Source organism: Poromitra crassiceps (assembly GCF_964638095.1).
Source record: "Poromitra crassiceps genome assembly, chromosome: 8".
NCBI classification, from domain to species: Eukaryota; Metazoa; Chordata; class Actinopteri; order Beryciformes; family Melamphaidae; genus Poromitra; species Poromitra crassiceps.
This window is the reverse complement of record NC_139629.1, coordinates 127132-145000: the sequence shown is the minus strand read 5'-3', so window position 1 is coordinate 145000 and position 17869 is coordinate 127132. Positions and strand designations below refer to the sequence as shown.

Sequence of the window (17869 nt, the reverse complement as noted above, 5' to 3'; positions counted from 1 at the left end):
TATGTGACCACAAAATAGGCTATTTTTTATAAATGAAATCTATGCCCGCACGTACCGTGTCGATTCAGTTCAGAAGGCTTTTTTAATTTTATTATCATTCTTTTTTTTATTGATAGCCTATAGGAATTATTCAATCAGTGCGACTAAACACATCATGACATCATTATTATTCGTTGAGCCTAAATGGTCTATACATACGGATTTTGGACTGAGACATTACACATTACTTCCACTCGCAGTTTATTGAGAGGGTGAATTCAGCTGCTGTAGGATACGTGGAGGCAGAAACCGCTCTTCAAATAAATGACTGATGTGAATAAAAGTGGTAACTTTAGACAGTCATTCGGGAACAGACTAATAATATCCAATGCGGATTTTGATTCTGACATAGTAGTAGATGGCTTTGATGAATGAGGAAATAGGCGTGTCTGGCGCTGTAAAAGCTACGGTTCTGAGCTGGAGCGGTCCATATTGCATTGTGATTGGCTAGTTGTTAAAAACCACGCCTCTTTTGCAGGCACGAGCTCCTGTGCACGGGCATTTTCATGTGCACGCGCTCTCAGCTTGATTAGAAAAACCTGGTTCCACTAAACCAGTGGCAAACGAGGTTCGTAGTACAAGTTAACTACAATCGAGCTGATCTGGTTTAGACAAACCAGGTCAAGGGACAGATCCTGGATCTTCTTATAGAACATTCGTAGTACAGGCCCCAGGACTGAGTCAGTGATGGAAGCCTCCGATAGAGACACTGCATGAAATAGGCCACGCCCATCACGGGGGAGAAGCTCCGTTCATTTCCACACACCAGCGTCATTTTCCTTGAATTAAACATAGCTAAAAGCTGTTGTGTGGTGGGGCTGCGCAGACAACAAATGTAAAAAATCGCCAGTTAAAGTTTTTTTGTACTCCTGAGCAAAACAAGGAAGCCAAGAGAATTGGCGAGTAGAAAAATGTGGATCTAGCTGTCAAGGAAGTAAGTTGGAGTGTTCACCTTCCGTATATACGATATTTTTGTGCAACACGCAACCATGTACGCGACATAGGGGAACGCCAGGATTGGAGGGGGGGTTTCTGTTTTCCCCCGTCTTGGGCGTGGCTTCTGAATGATGACGCGTTATGCAGTGTCTCTATTGGAAGTACAGATTCTTTCTGAGAGTATGCTTCAGATCAATGTGGTATCTTGCTCCAGGATTCCTCTTGTTGTGATCGTAGATCCTCCCATTCACCTCTGTATGAATATCAACAAGATGCTCTTTCCTGTCAGAACACAAAAAGATAACAGTTTTGTGTAGTCCTGCACCTGAATAGCACATCAAACTCCAGCTTCTTACAGTCAGTGCTCTACAGAAGCTGTATTTAGCTCACAAAATAAATACAAATATTCATGTGAGGGTGTGTTTTTCTCTACCTCCTTTGGCCTGTGTGTAGGGCATCTGTCAGGGCCTGCAGGTATACAGAGCGATGATCACCTTGCTGCAGTTGACGCTCATCCGTCCAGCAGTGACTCCAGAACACGTCTGCGTCGGTGGGGACATACTCCCTGGTGGGGACATACTCCCTGGTGGGGACACACTCCCTGGTGGGGACACACTCCCTGGTGGGGACATACTCCCTGGTGGACAGCCCGTCGCGACCATCCGTCTCCAGATCTTCATCCCTGTAAGCCACGGCTGCAGACGTCTGCAGCTTGGGGACGCTGTACCTCTGGATGAAGAAGAGCTTGGGCTTGCCTGCCAGCATGGGGCAGGCCTCAGCAGTGAAGAGCTGCCTCACTGCCTCCAGGCGCAGGCCATCACCGTGCGCGTCTGTAGCCAGGAGATCGCTTGCTGTCCCCCGGCTAATGAGGCAACAGACGAAGGCACTGGCTTCCTGGTTCTCTCGCTGTCTAAAAACCCCCCGGAGGGCGGAGAGGGTGTCGCCCACACCCAGCCACTTGTGGAGGACCACCGTGAAATGGAGGCTCTTGAACATGTCTTCCAACATGTCTGACAGAGTAAGTAAAGATGTAATAATATTAAATATAGGTTTGTTATAAACATGAATAGATGCAGACAACTGGTGAGTGCTGACTAAAAAGCTCTATCATTCAAAAACAGCATGCAGACTGGACGATATGGAACAAAAATCATGATCTCAGTATTTTTAGGCTGAATGGCGATACACAATATATATCTCAATATATCTCTGTATTTTCTATAAAGTGGGCCTAATGTTGTTAGTCATAAGCACATGTGAGATCTCACGAGACTGTGATCAAAATGAAACGACTTACTATTGGTGCTTTCACAAAATATTTACTCAATGAGATTTTTGATAAATAATCATCAGTAATGTGGATATAATGACTAAGTGGGTAAAGGCAAATAATAGAACAGCTACAACAGTCTGGTAAGTTCAGAAAATTACACCACTTTACTGTAACTGACAGTATGCCATCTTACGATATCCAAAATCTAAGACGATCTCTAGTTTCATATCACGATATCGATATAATATTTAATATCGCCCAGCCCTAATCCAGTCTGACACAAAGCATGTTGTGTCTCACCTCCATCACTGCCAACGCAGTCTATGATCACACAAACTCCTCTGGGATCAGCGTTGAGTTTGTAGCGATCCAGTGGACTCTGCAACAGAGGGAACAGTTTCATGATGGCACCATACAGATTACACATGGCCATGCTGAGAAAAAGACAGCATGGAGCAAAGTTATAAACCAATGTAGGAAGTGCAAACCTTACCTGGCAGTTCTGCTTTCTTCTTACAGACACAGGGACGTTCTCTGGGGATTCATAGAAAAGATACCAAGCTGAAATGTACAGTGTTTTTTAACAGTTTCAGGCAGAGTTTTTGCTAGACTCATACTAGTAACTGTATCTACATGTAAATTGGTAGAGTGAAGAGATGAAAAATGACTGTTCCCATTGTGTTGAGACTTTCAGGCTGTTTTTAGGGGCCCTTTACACGAGGACAATTTCTGGAAGAAACGACACAATAGCGTTTCCTTCACACCTTTTCCTTCACACCTTTTCCTTCACACCTTCTCCCTGTTTACATGAGCGCTGTTGAATTTTTAAAACGCCGTAATGTACATGCCAGGTCACTAGGTGGCAGTGTGATCACCTTATTCTTTGCCCATACAAGGACGCTTCTGCATGACGTAATTTCGTAATCGTCTTTCCGGTTTTTAAACACGGAAGTAGAGTCCGCCTTCAGCAGTCATTTAGACTTGCCAAAAAGCTTTTTTTCAAGCAAAAAAAAAAAACCAAACTGTTTTAAAGTTTTAATATTTGTCGGGTGAGAATGTAACATATATGTGACCAGTTTATCAGAATAACGCCTATTGGAAATCTTTAACGAGCAGCGATGACCGGGAGCGCTGACTGTGATCTGTCAAACCCTACTGTAGTTAGGCTACTGGCAGTGAGAAAACACTGTCGATGTGCTTTTGTAACTAACGTTAAATGCCGACCGGGTACAGCCATCGGCTCCTCGCAGCAGTAACGTTCTGAACATGTAACTGAAGTTGGCCGCAGTGTAGCTTAATTCTGAATGTTGCCAAACTTCATTCATACTGACGTTTTATTTGGTTGCCAACTCGCGCACGGCTATGGCGTAATCGCTTGTGTCGCGTGTGCAGGCACGTCAGAGTTTTCTGAAATGTGCCGTTCCAAAGCGATTACCGTAAATTCCGGACTATAAGCCGCGGCTTTTTTCCCGTTTTTTGGCCCCTGCGGCTTATATAACGGTGCGTCTTATCTATGGATTTTTTCAGAAAAAAAAAAAAAAATACAAATAAAATCTCTCTTTTTTAGCACTCTTTCTAACTATAAATCCACTTCTGTTTTAATTTCCTCTCTTGCCCTCTTTTCACCACACCGCGGACACTGTGTGCACTGTAAAAATAAACAACGGTGGTGTTGTGTTATGTTGTTTTGTTGAAATGTTACGGTAATACGGTAAATGGGAGCTTCCTCAAACAGCCATCTCTTTCCCCACAATCCCCTCTGTGCGTGACCACTTACATATGGTAATTACGGTAAGCAAACGGCCACTCGGCCATCAACTCCCTCCCCCGACTACCAGGAGAAAATCACAAACTTCGGCGAATTCACACAAAGGAAGATCAAGGAATATTCCATCGAACCGGAGCAGATCATAAATATGGATGAAGTGCCTTTGACGTTCGACCTGCCACTCACTCGGACTGTTAACAAGAAGCGCCCTGGAGGATTCTTTCACCAAAAAAAAGCTTTGCTCGTTCTCGACAGCATGAGAACGAGCAGTAGAAGCAACACTCTCACTTACCATGGGGAAGGTACGCAGAAATTCACACGACGCAGCTTTCAAGTTGAAAGCAGTCAATCTCGCATTAAAAGAGGGAAACAGAGCAGCCGCGCGTAACCTGGGCATCGATGAGTCAATGGTGAGGCGTTGGACGGTGCAGCAGGAGGAACTGTCTCAGCACGGAATATTATAGGAGTGTGAAAACATCCACAATCACCAACGGGTTCCAAAACGCTGGACTGCTGCGGGATGAAGAGGATGACGCCGCCACAGCTGGCGCTGAGGGCCGTCAGAGGCTTCAGAGGCTGTTCGATGCCGACAGTGATGAAGAGGAGTTCGTTGGTTTTGAGTGACAATGAAGGAGAGAGGAGAGTGGTTGACGAAGCCACCCTGAACCTGTTCGTTTCCGACACTGAAGATGAGGACTTTGGTGGTTTCAGTACGCAGGAAGAAGAGGAAGACGAGGATCAGTGACTTGACTTCTCTGGTTACAGGTTTGCTGCACATATAGCCTATTGTTGTGTGATTTTGTCTGGGGATTAGTGACCTGACTTTTGTTTTGTTTTGTTGAAATGTTAATAAATGGGAGCTTCCCCAAACAGCCATCGCTTTCCCGACATTCCTCTCTGTGCACGAACCCTTTCATATGGTAATTAAACATCAAAACACCCGCGGCTTATAGACCGGTGCGGCTTATAGAAGAAAAAAATAGTCAATTTTGGTCCCGCGGCTTATAGACCGGTGCGTCTTATAGTCCGGAATTTACGGTACATGGAGCCCTCAGCCCCGCTCAGCGGGAAGCGTCTTTAACAATTCCACTCTGGAGGGTGGTTCCAAAATGTGTCGTTTTGGCCGTCGCCGTCTAAAAGGGAGGCACTAACGATAAAATAATTCCCCGTTTCCACAGGAAACCGTCCTCGTGTAAAGTCCCCCTAGGTCAGGAGTTTTCAATGATTAGTTATTTGATCCCATAGACACTCAACAATTGTGCCAGCATAGCATGTGGTTGTGTGACATACTTCAGAGTTCACCAAATACATCAAGAAAAGTCTGTCTGAAGGCATTTATTTGCTTCTGACTTCTGAAAAGTGGGGGAAATGTTAAAATTCCACAATACTGTATCTCTGAACTATCACACAGGCTATTCTATGTGATAACCTTTTGATGCAATAACGAATGTCATATTTTTCACTTCCATTCACTGAACCTCCCCTGAAACCGCTTGGAGGCCCCCTAGGGACTGGAAGGCCCGCCTCCCACTGTGAAAACCCCTGAGCTAGGTGAAGCCCTGTGTGATGTTATTTGATACTGAGTTATCTGATACTTTGGAGGCATGCTGGTGAATCAGAGGACTAAGGTGCATAACATGTCAATGTGAAGTCCTGTCCTGGGTTCAGATCCCGCCCACAACCTTTGTCACATGTCATCACCAGTCTTTCCTGGCTGCCTCTCTCAACTTGTAACTATCTAATAAAGGGGGACACAATCTTTTAGGGACACAAATGTTCAATAACTTACCAGTTTGCTGGGGCTGTGCTTGTCTTGGCTGGTGTAGAGGATAGGAACAGTTTGAGGTGGGAGATGAAAACTGAAGAGCAGACATGTTTGAGAAATTAGTGTTATGAAGAGCTATAGACGGTTTTAACTTGACAACAAAAACATTCTAAATTGAACCCCAGCTCACTTCCTGTTGCAGTTTGCTATAGACACTGCATGAAATAGGCCACGCCCATCACGGGGGAAAAGCTCCGTTCATTTCCACACACCAGCGTCATTTTCCTTGAATTAAACGTAGCTAAAAGCTGTTGTGTGGTGGGGCTGCGCAGACAACAAATGTAAAAAAAATCGCCAGTTAAAGTTTTTTCGTGCTCCTGAGCAAAACAAGGAAGCCATTGAGAATTGGCGAGAAGAAAAATGTGGATCTAGCTGTCAAGGAAGTAAGTTGGAGTGTTCAACTTCCGTATATACGATATTTTTGTGCAACACGCAACCATGCACATAGGAGCACGCCAGGATTGGAGGGGGGGTTTGTGTTTTCCCCCGTTTTGGGCGTGGCTTCTGAATGATGACGCGTTACGCAGTGTCTCTATGGACAGGAAAAGGAAAAAGAAGAAGCAGAGCAGGACTGACATGAATGTTCACTTTGTTGTTTTACAAACCATCTTACTCACAGGAGCTCTGGGCCTTTGCTGTTGCTGCGGAATGACTTGATGATGTACAAGTGTCTGTTGTTGAGCTGCTCCACCTATGAAAGATGCACATTGAGAGAAATACAGTTATTTACAGTGTGTAAAATATTCACCATACCTTTACTGTAGCCTGGGTAAACCCAGCCTCCATGTGACCTCTATCTATGATAGCACATACTGTAGATAGAGGTCACGTGGAGGCTGGGTTTACCCAGGCTACCTTTACTGTACTTTCAGGTTCGCTTTTTGAGTTTGTGTACACCTGTATGAATAGCTCTAAAGTATATCACTTCCCCTCTCCACTTCCCCATCTACATAAAGTGAAAAACATGTTTGTAACTTAACAGTTTCTTGTTGGCCCCTAGCTACCATCACTTTCAATTCATATTTTGTCAAGGGGCATTTACTTATTTGGTAGCAATAAGCCGTCTAAAAATGTCAACCATTCAGTATTAAATAAGTAGTAGGCAAAAAGTAAAATACACTCTCACCTGTCCTCTGGTAGACATGAACCTTTTTGGCTAGGTCAATCCTACCAATGTTTCTCAAGCATTGCTCTACAAAGTCCAGCCTTTCAGGTGAAACTTTATCCAACTTCTCCAGTTCAACAACCACATCGAGGAAATTCTATGAGAAGAGAACAAGAAGAAGAACACATTGTTCAGAATGGAAGTTCAAACGTTCTGGAGTAGGCCTACGCAGGCAGAAATAAGAGGAACTGGGTGTTCCCACAATTTAGTTAGAAGTGACATAGATTACAAATAGCCTAGTACAGGGTTTTTAAAGTCTGAGACTGTGGGCCTCCTTCCTCTTAGACTAGTTGTATATCGTAGTTTGGCTCAATTCCTGGATTCATGGACAAAATCACACATATTTATGTGTGTGATACCAAACTAACTTTAATAAGTAATGTCATATTTTTTCACTTGCATTCACTGAGCTGCCCCTGAAACTGTTCGGAGCACCCCTGTGGCCGTGGGGAGCCCCACCCCCCCTCCGTGGGGAGCCCCGGGGAGCCCCAAATATCCCCCCACCCACACAGCAACGACTTTAATCATGTGACGAAACCAAAACCTTGTGGTGGGAATCACTGATCCCCACAACGTTTTGGTTTCTCAAGCTGTCACAGTGAAATCAAACTTTATTCTTTCACCTTAGCTTCGTCCATCTTGTCTCGGCGTAATGTACCGCTTAACAAGAATTTCACATTTTTCAAATCTTCATTGGCCATATCCTCGCTCACATCAGCCATCAGAACTCTGTGACAAGGAAAAACACAGGCTACAATTATTCAAAACAACCACATAACTCTCATGGATCACATATTTCTGTCTTCTTAACTATCATCTCCCTCACCTGTACTTTGACAGAACATGTCTCTGCCCTAGAGTCCTCTCCACCTCGTCCCTGCTGCTTCCCATGACCTTCCTCAGGATGTCAAAACGTCCCAACGCAAACATGAGTTCGAGCAGAAACAGCTCGTCCATCTGACGCCTCATCAGCTGAGCTTGAAGCATCTGTCTCACACCGGCCGCGCTGCTGTCCGTGTCCCCGCTGCCACACAGGTAGGACAGCCTCCTGCACTCCCCGGAGCTCAGACAGCCAGCTATCTCATTTATCATCTGAAGCTGGTGGTGCGCGTTTGCCATGGAGTTCAGAGTGGTATGGACGTTGTACCTGGTCGCTGGAAGTGCAGGGAAACAAAGGTTAAACGGTTGAAGGGCAAACAATTAAATCGCCCAATGATGGCAATGAGCCTATCAGGGCTAGTAGCGCGGTACACAACGATATAATGTAAACATACAAAGTTCAGTTGGTTGTGAAGCATTATTACGCGTGAGCTTATTTCCGTATTTGAGCCGCATTATTATCTGGAAAGTTAAACATGATGATCTCAGTAGGCTATAGGCTAGTATTTGTTTTTATGTCTGTTGAAATAGCCTACCTTATTGCTTCGAAGTCAGCGGAGACGGGCGCTGCATTTGGGCTAAATATGAATTTTTGAAGAGTGCGTAATCTGCGTATTGATCATCGTCGCCTACGCACATAGGAATAGAAACTTGTGATGCTACTTCGGGGAAGTTGCTTTGCATTCTACCGCCCCACAAGTGGTCCAGATGCACACACACAGAGTCAGTGCAGTGCTGACTGACCGCACTCCTTTAGATGCGAAATATCCAAATTGTTACAATGTTTAAGTCTATAATAAAAGTATTTTGCCCCATGCTTCGTAGTAGCCTACAGTGAAAGCGAAACAAATTAATTGTTTCAAGGGAGGCCACGCCTCTTGAGTTCTGTGCTGTGCCTTCAAATACCTAGTGCTGCTGAGACTTGGTATGAAATAACTTTCGCTTTTTGTATGAAATAAAATTGATCCTATACAACGAAAGTAGTCCAGTTTTTGGTAGCTGATGAAGAGAATGTAGCCTATTTATCAGACAGACAAGTTTGGTTGTAGCAAACTAAACTAATTTGGTTATCTGACCCAATAGTTCAAGGCCCCTGTTTGGATTTACATTAAAATCAGCCTTCAAACTAGATAGATCTCACTAAGGCCTTACACCTGTGCTAAGTATTTAAGTAGCATTCATTTAGACAATATTACAATCATGAGACATTACAATCTTAAATCAATCATTAAAGAACATGCATGCTCATAAACAACGAAACAGGAAACATCATCTCAGCTAATAATTCATAACAAATCTATCATTTTTATATAGTAGCTAATCAAATTGTCTCGTGGCCCCATTACAGACAGCATGCAGTTAAAACAAATATGTCGTCTTTTCAGGTTGTTTTATTTTATGAATGATCATAGTTACAATATAGAGGCTTAAAACTATTCAGTATTTCACAAGGGGAAAAAATAGGAAAAAATACATAGCGTTAATAATCTGCAATTCCCATAAATCATCGCACAATTCCCCCAAATGATCTTGCGAGTGCCACTGTCCTAAAGCATTCATCTTTGTTGTTTGGTTGTTCAAGTGGTAGTTGTGAGATTTCCGACAGCAATTGAAGGTAGCATTATTTGTATCCCCCCTCCCCTATGTAAAGCAGCGTGTTGATGTGTTTGGCGCCCCCTGCTGGACAGCCATTCTCCCTAACCGAAGCGCATTGAGAGTTCCCCTCAGTCTGGCCAATAGTAGCACCATTGCAGTGTGGGGAGATCGGAAGGTGCTGCTCGCTGAGGGATTTTGAGGATATTCGACCTGGCTGTCCGCTTTGGCCAAACACCACCCTACCTTCCCGATACAGTCACCGCATGACACCGCTATAACCAGCCTTTTCATTCGGGTGAGTGTTTCATTGCCTCTCCGCTACCAAAGGATTTTCCAGGTAGTCGCAGTCAGCGGCTGCATGGTGACCATCATCAGATCAGATGTGTGTGGATGTGGATGGGTACCCGGGGTTAGTTAAGCTTTTTAGCGGGCTCGTCTGGTCAGTGTGTCGGCTGGCACTTGTAGCCTACATCAGAGGCCAGGAGCCAGCTATGTCCTGGTTTCGGCCCGTTCACGACTGGTGAAAATCGGATGATGCCCCGGCTCCTGCTGAAGCTGACTGGAACAAGCGACGCCATGCAAGCTAGCGTCTGTCGAGCTAACGTACGTGTCAGGCTTGTTTCGTGGCAGTGTTGTAGCTAACAGCTGCGTCAAGCCACCCAGAGATGGGCAGAATATCACGGGGGATGGGGTTGGGGGAGCAGGGGCAACAACTCTACTTTCCGTTAACTTACAACCAACACATTCTTCATTCAGTCTTTATTTACACTGTGATATTACGTTGTAGTAGGCTACTCAAAATAACATTGCTAACGTTACATGTTTGTTCAATAAGGGGTTTATTTTGAAAATGAGGAGCGGAAGTTTTATTTATTTATTTATTATTATTACAGGCTTGATGCCGGTGTTGCGAAAAGCAGCAAGTAATAACGTTGAACTGGCAGCAGGAACGCGAATAGTTTGCGTTGCTTCTGTGTGTTGATGTGTTCCAGCACATCACAACAGAGCCAGACTGTCACGTGAAGCAGTCGAGCTGGAGTGACTTTGAAATGACTGAATAGCCCCTGCTAACCATGCTGCTAACACTTACATTGACATTGCCAGGTAGCTAGCAAGCCTGAGAGGCCAGGTCGTGACTCTGGTTAGAGTCGTGATGGTTTAGTAGACCTGCTGTCAGTGATGAGGGACTTTCTGCGGTACTAGTTTGGTGCTCAAAGTAGCAAAACTGTTTACAGGAACATATTTCATTCATCTCTCCTAAGCAGTTCTCAACATGATGTCCGGGGACCACCAGCGTCCCCAGCAACATTTCATTTACATGAAGTTAGAGAATGTAGGGGATCGAATGACTGTTTATCGCTACCTACATGAAAGAATTCTCGGCAAAATTTTATAAAAATATTCTCAAATTTGTGTTTGAGAGACACAATTCCATCAAATGGGGGTCCTGTGGACTAAACTACGGGTCCTCCTTGATATGAAAATGGATGAGAATCACCGTCCCGAGGCAAGTTTTGATTTTGCCATGTTCATTTCAATAGATATTGTTTACACATTTCTATTTGTTTCTGCTTGATTAGCACTGACACAGAGAAATACATGCAATACTTGATTGAGCCCTGTAGGGAAATGCTCCTTTCACTTGCCCCCTCCAGAGAGGAGCCTGGGATCATCTGGTAGGGATCAGTGACTTGCTCAAGGACACTTTAGCAGGTCAGAGCATTTTCTAACACAGGGCTTGAACCTGCATCATTTGGAATAGAACCTGCATCATTTGGAATAGACCACCCTGCCACCCCCAACCCTACTTAAAAAAACAGTGCTTGCTTTAACTGAACAGTGTTGTATTTAGTCCCGTCAGTGAGTAGCTTACTAGCTTGCTGTCCAAAGTGACCGAAAACGAAACAATTTACAGCAACACCATTCATTCAGCCCCACAGCTAAGCCAGTTTAGCTTTGGCCACGCTCATTCCAGTAGATCTTATACAGTGTAGGCTACATGCTGCTATTTTAAACACTTGACATCAATCAATAAAAAACCCTGCTGTCACAAATGTGCTATTCTGGCTCGACTGTGCTAAGTTGTGTTTTTGATGGGGGAGCAGCAATACATCGGCCATGAAAAGAAATCTGCCTCTCAAATAATGATATCATTCGAAGATGTCCAGATCATTCCAGGCCATCTGCTGCTCTTTCTCAATCACCATCCTCCTCCCTCCCCTCACCTCCTCCATGTGTTTTGGGACGAGGCTATCATCAGAACATGTGATTGTTCAATGTGTTATTATTACTACTGTAATTTGCTACTGTTGTGTCAGCTAGCCCTCCTTTCCCTGTTCTCTCCACATACTCCCCCTGCTCTCCCTCCCCACCTCTTCCCCTTCCTGAACCCCCCCCCCCCCCACTATTCTAAAGCATGGCATCCATTCTATTCTAAAGCATGGCACCAATTATCTTTCTCTTTCCCCCTTCCCCTGCTCCTTCCCCACCCACCTCTCCTTCCCTGTTCTCTCCTCCCGCACATTTCCCATTCCCTCCCCACCTCCTCCCTTTCCCTGCTCTCTCCTCCCCCACATCCCCCCGCTCTCCCTCCCCCTCCCCTCTCCTGCTATCTCCTCTTTCCCCTGCTCCTTCCCCACCTCCTCTCCTCCCCAACATTTCCCATTCCCTCCCCACCTCATCACTTTCCTGCTCTCTCCTCTCTCACATCCCCCCTGCTCTCCCTCCCCTGCACCCTCCCCACATCCTCCCTTTCCTGATCTCTCCTCCCCCACTATATGGCTTCGGCGAGGCTTCAGCATGACGCGCGCAGGTGGTGTGAATGGCCTTGCCTGTTAACAAGGACGCCTAAAGGAAACTTGTGGGTTCAGTGTAGGTTGAGCTTAGGTTGAGCTTAGGTTGAGCTTAGGTAGAGCTTAGGTAGATCTTAGGTAGAGCTTAGGTTGAGCTTAGGTAGAGTTTAGGTAGAGTTTAGGTTGAGCTTAGGTTGAGCTTAGGTAGAGTTTAGGTTGAGCTTAGGTTGAGCGTTGCTTCGGCGTCCTGTGTGAACGGGGGTATCACTCTCCGCATAGGCTACAAGTATACAGCGATTTGCTGATCGCTGAGCTCTTATTGGCTGTTGTGCTCGATTTCAACTGGCGGCCCCCGACCTCACTCAGTGTGGCCCCTGGGTCAATTTTGTTGTTGTTGTTTTTGTTTTTTTACAAGGCGGACGTTAGGTTAGTTTAGGTTAGGTTAGGTTAGGTTAGACCACGACACCAAAATCTGTGTTTTTATTTTACTGTACAAGCCAGAACATGGCGGTAATGGCATTAGCATTGTCCATCCACATAGTGTTTAACATTAGCATTTGAGCTAACGCTATTGTAACAAACTATATCCAGGATGCACATTGCACATACAACATTACTAATCTGAATAATATCACAAGCTAGAGCCAAGTTTCTGGTGTCATCTGAATGGAAGAATTACTAAATTTTAATATGAAAAATATAAATGTTGGTATAATAAACTTTGATTACCAGTCCTTTTCATCAAATTAGTAGCTGTATTTGGGCGTGATGGTGTTACAGTAGGCTACAGGTGGAAGTGCACGGTCAAAATCTGGCCCTCTGGTAGCGAGGACATTTTTTGTGTGGCCCTCTCTGTCATCAAAGTTGCCCATCCCTGACTTAAGGCTATGCCGTCGTCTTAATGTGTTGGTCTTGCTGGGTGTTTGTGAAACGTGTCTGTGGTGAAAGTTTCTGTTGTTCTCATTCAGCCAGTCTGATCAGCCACACAGGCTACTTCAGTGTGCCATAGACTCCACCCCCTTCAGTGACAGCTTGTCTCAGTCACACTCAGAGTGCTGTGTGAGTGACAGCTTGTCTCAGTCACACTCAGAGTGCTGTGTGAGTGACAGCTTGTCTCAGTCACACTCAGAGTGCTGTGTGAGTGACAGCTTGTCTCAGTCACACTCAGAGTGCTGTGTGAGTGACAGCTTGTCTCAGTCACACTCAGAGTGCTGTGTGAGTGACAGCTTGTTTCAGTCACACTCAGAGTGCTGTGTGAGTGACAGCTTGTTTCAGTCACACTCAGAGTGCTGTGTGAGTGACAGCTTGTCTCAGTCACACTCAGAGTGCTGTGTGAGTGACAGCTTGTCTCACACTCAGAGTGCTGTGTGAGTGACAGCTTGTCTCACACTCAGAGTGCTGTGTGAGTGACAGCTTGTTTCACACTCAGAGTGCTGTGTGAGTGACAGCTTGTCTCAGTCACACTCAGAGTGCTGTGTGAGTGACAGCTTGTTTCACACTCAGAGTGCTGTGTGAGTGACAGCTTGTTTCACACTCAGAGTGCTGTGTGAGTGACAGCTTGTCTCAGTCACACTCAGAGTGCTGTGTGAGTGACAGCTTGTCTCAGTCACACTCAGAGTGCTGTGTGAGTGACAGTTTGTCTCACACTCAGAGTGCTGTGTGAGTGACAGCTTGTCTCACACTCAGAGTGCTGTGTGAGTGACAGCTTGTCTCACACTCAGAGTGCTGTGTGAGTGACAGCTTGTTTCAGTCACACTCAGAGTGCTGTGTGAGTGACAGCTTGTCTCAGTCACACTCAGAGTGCTGTGTGAGTGACAGCTTGTCTCAGTCACACTCAGAGTGCTGTGTGAGTGTGAACGTGTGGTGTTGGCGGGTCAAGTGGTTAACCTTTTAATCCACTCTCCTGGAGTGGACACAGTGAACGGCTAACCCACACTTCACCCAACAGTTATTTTAGCTGACATTGAGCTGTGTAATCATTAATGCAGTTAAAAGACACTGACTTCTGTCTCTACACTTGTTGTTTGTTTTTAAACCAGTCACTTCTAAATAGAAGGTGCCTAACAGCAGGGAACATACTGTAGCATGTAGCATGTAGCATGTAGCATGTTCAGTTACAATGTGAGTGATGGATATTGGATTGGGAAAAGAATGAAGCCTGGTTGTTCTGTCGTTTGATTGAATCGAGGAAAGAGAAGCTCAGAGCACCACTTTACAGTTGACTGAGTATGATCTGTTATTGACCTCTGCTGCAGGGCAGACTGACAACACACACACACACGCGCACACACACACACACACACACACACACACACGCACCCCCCCCCCCCCCACACACACACACACAGACACCACACACGCACACACACCCCCCACACACACACACACACACACACACACACACACAGGCCTCTCCCCACCCAACACCGCCTTCACTTTCCATTGGACCCTCGAGTGGACTGACTGTGATCAATGTTGTTGTTTTTTCCATCCAACACGTTACCGTGTGTGTGTGTGTGTGTGTGTGTGTGTGTGTGTGTGTGTGTGTGTGTGTGTGTGTGTGTGTGTGTGTGGTACCTTAGGCGATGAGTTGGCTGTCGTTCGGATCATTCATGTGAGTTTGAGAGTTCCAGCTTGAGGCTGTAAGTTGATGCAGCTATGATGACATTTGCATCTCCTGCAGGCTTTTGGGCTACGTTATTTTATATTACTATGAGGCAAGTGTGGCAGTAGTCCAAAGTCCACACACACACACACACACACACACACACACACACACACACACACACACAGCATTGTAGACTTAACTCGCAGTTTATTTGTTGAGGAGAATTGACGTTTCGGTCACGGTCACATGTCAATGCTCCTCAACAAATAAACTGGGAGTAAAGTCTACAATGCTGTGTGTGTGTGTGTGTGTGTGTGTGTGTGTGGACTCTACTTTTTTAACCGGCTATAGGCCCTTTTCACAGTGGCCATTTTGTGTCGAAAAGGCAGGTTAAGCACAGGTGCAACAAAACCTTAATGAGGGTTTCCAACTTCCCTGATTGGAAATTGGAAACCCTCATTAAGGTATTGCTGTGTTTACCCTGCCTTTTCGACACAAAATGGCCACTGTGAAAAGGGCCTATTGATCGTCTTGTCCTGCAACGTGGACTGGATGTGCTGCTCGACTTTTGTTTGTGCTTAAAGTCTCTGTTAGACCCTGTTGGTGCAACATTTACCCTACACACATACACACACACACACACACACACACACACACACACACACACACACACAGACACACACACACACACACACACACACACACACACACACACATACACACACACACACACACACGCACACACACATACACACACACACACACACACACACACACGCACACACACATACACACACACACACACACACACACACACACACACACACACACACACACACACACGTACACGCAGGCCAGGCTAGAATTTACAAACCAACTGCAATGATTGAACAAATGGATTGTATTAATAGTTATGTCAAGTGGATTGTATTAATAGTTATGTCAAGTGGATTGTATTAATAGTTATGTCAAGTGGATTGTATTAATAGTTATGTCAAGTAAAAGGACATCTTTATTTATTGCGGCCATTATGGTTGTCTTGTCTGTATGAACAACTTGTGATAGAAAAATAAAGTTACATATATTTCTATTCTAAGGCCATAAAACAGGGCCATGACTTATTACTAGTAACTGAAAAGGCAGCAATTAAAAAAGGAAAGAAGAAGAAGCTAAATTATTCAAAATCAATGGTAAGTAAAGGTAAAGTCCCACTGATTGTCACACAATGTGTAAAATTTGTTCTCCGCATTTGACCCATCCCCTGGGGGAGCGGTGAGCAGCAGCGTGCGCCGCGCTCTGGAATCACATGGTGATTTAACCCCCTAATTCCAACCCTTTGATGCTGAGTGCCAAGCAGGGAGGCAAATGGGTCCCATTTTTATAGTCTTTGGTATGACTCGGCCGGGGATCGAACTCACAACCTCCCAGTCTCAGGGCGGACACTCAGACCACAAGGCCACTGAGCTGGTCAGTGGCAAGTGTTACAAGACTATATTCCTTCCCGTCAATGTTGTCATTGATTGATGTATTAAGGTTGTTGGCTAAAAGTTGTAGGCAGCCTAATGAGCTTATGTGTGACACAAAGAGTGAGACTGTCTCACCTTTGCATCTTAGGAATCATTTAAATGACAACAATCCTCGTTTACCACTTTATTGAGTCAGGCATGTTCTACCACCTACCATGTTCAGGTATGCTGATGTTCTACCACCTACCATGTTCAGGTATGCTGATGTTCTACCACCTACCATGTTCAGGTATGCTGATGTTCTACCACCTACCATGTTCAGGTATGCTGATGTTCTACCCGTAATTACAACATGTCTGTTTGTGGCAGGCAGCATCTGCTTGCTCGTGTAGCGGCTGTGTGGCACTGAACTTGTAGGAGATCATGAGGTCAGTACTGGACTTTTGGACCCACAGTACAAATCCCTTGGCTTCAGAACACTTGGATTATTCTACTCAAGCTGTTTGGAGTCATTTTATGCAAATCTAACTAAAGGATAAAGCCCTGCCCCCCGGCCACTTTAGTTGTTTTGGAGAAGTCTGGACGATACATCTATCTGTCATATTTTCACGTATCAGACAACTTTGTATTTCTTTACCAGCAAAAAGCCAGCATAGCGCTTAATGGAAACCCATGTGTCTGTGTACAGTATGCAGAAGTCCACCAGGTGCCTAGATGTGTGTCACAGAAGCAGCACAACGTCACAAGTTCACCAACCCTGTGGCTTGTTAGTGGTCCAGGTGTGTGTGACAGGTTGGTACAGTACAGTACAGTCCCACAGCTCATCCTGGCCTGGCTGTCTGTGTTTCTTTTTTTGGAGGACCCTGTGGAGAGAACATTGATTTTGAAGCTATATTTGGATCTGCTAGGAGATGCTCTTGCTCAGACACAGTGATATATAGATATTTTTAACTGACTTGTTTTTTGCCCACAAAAGCCCGGTTATGTTTCAGTCTTTCTAATATAGGGATGTCACGATACCAGAAGTTCTACTTTGATACCGATACCCAGGAAAATATCGATACTCAATACCATTTTCGATACCAGGGGAAGGGGGGGATGACAACACATCAAGAGGCATACAAATAAAGTTAGACAGACGCACACTCTGAGCCTGAGAAGCAGCTGAGCGTTCCTCTAGTCTAGTTAGATGTCACCGTGCAGCTTACAGTCGAGATGAACCCAACGGAGCCCAAGTGGCGCGTGGGTCAGAGTCCGTTTCAGACTGAAAACATAACTTGTCTGAGATGACAGCTTGAGAGGCGGGTCATAGTAGCATGTCGATGATTTGATTTGACAATTCTGGGGACTGGATTGGGCTCTGGCCAATCCTGGCGTGTTCCGCCTCCAAATCGAGTGGGATTCAGCGTGTTGTGCAGGGCCGATTCTAGGGGGGGGCAGGGGTGGGCTATGCCCACCCAAAAATTAATCTTGCCCACCCAAAAAAAAAAAAAAAATTGTATCTCCCTTTTTGAATTCCAGC

The 17869-nt window shown here is 45.2% G+C and overlaps 1 protein-coding gene across 2 annotated transcripts in view; it reads right to left on the bottom strand.

Moving 5' to 3' along the window:
* LOC310781516 (CASP8 and FADD-like apoptosis regulator) overlaps window positions 1-8576 on the bottom strand; it is a 10501-nt gene extending 1925 nt beyond the window's left edge. Inside the window, exons 1-10 of one of the 2 annotated variants that reach the window (XM_083642161.1) lie at window positions 8422-8576; window positions 7833-8160; window positions 7630-7735; window positions 6968-7103; window positions 6447-6532; window positions 5806-5875; window positions 2742-2782; window positions 2549-2627; window positions 1409-1985; window positions 1-1257 (exon numbers count right to left, since the gene is read on the bottom strand). The exon at window positions 1-1257 is cut by the window's left edge and continues 1925 nt beyond it. In XM_083642161.1, coding sequence (XP_083498287.1) covers window positions 1128-1257; window positions 1409-1985; window positions 2549-2627; window positions 2742-2782; window positions 5806-5875; window positions 6447-6532; window positions 6968-7103; window positions 7630-7735; window positions 7833-8125 — 1518 coding nt within the window. In that variant the 5' untranslated portion in view covers window positions 8126-8160; window positions 8422-8576 and the 3' untranslated portion in view covers window positions 1-1127. The remainder of the gene's footprint in view (window positions 1258-1408; window positions 1986-2548; window positions 2628-2741; window positions 2783-5805; window positions 5876-6446; window positions 6533-6967; window positions 7104-7629; window positions 7736-7832; window positions 8161-8421) is intronic. The other variant, XM_083642162.1, reaches the window with a different exon arrangement.
* Window positions 8577-17869: the final 9293 nt, after the last annotated feature.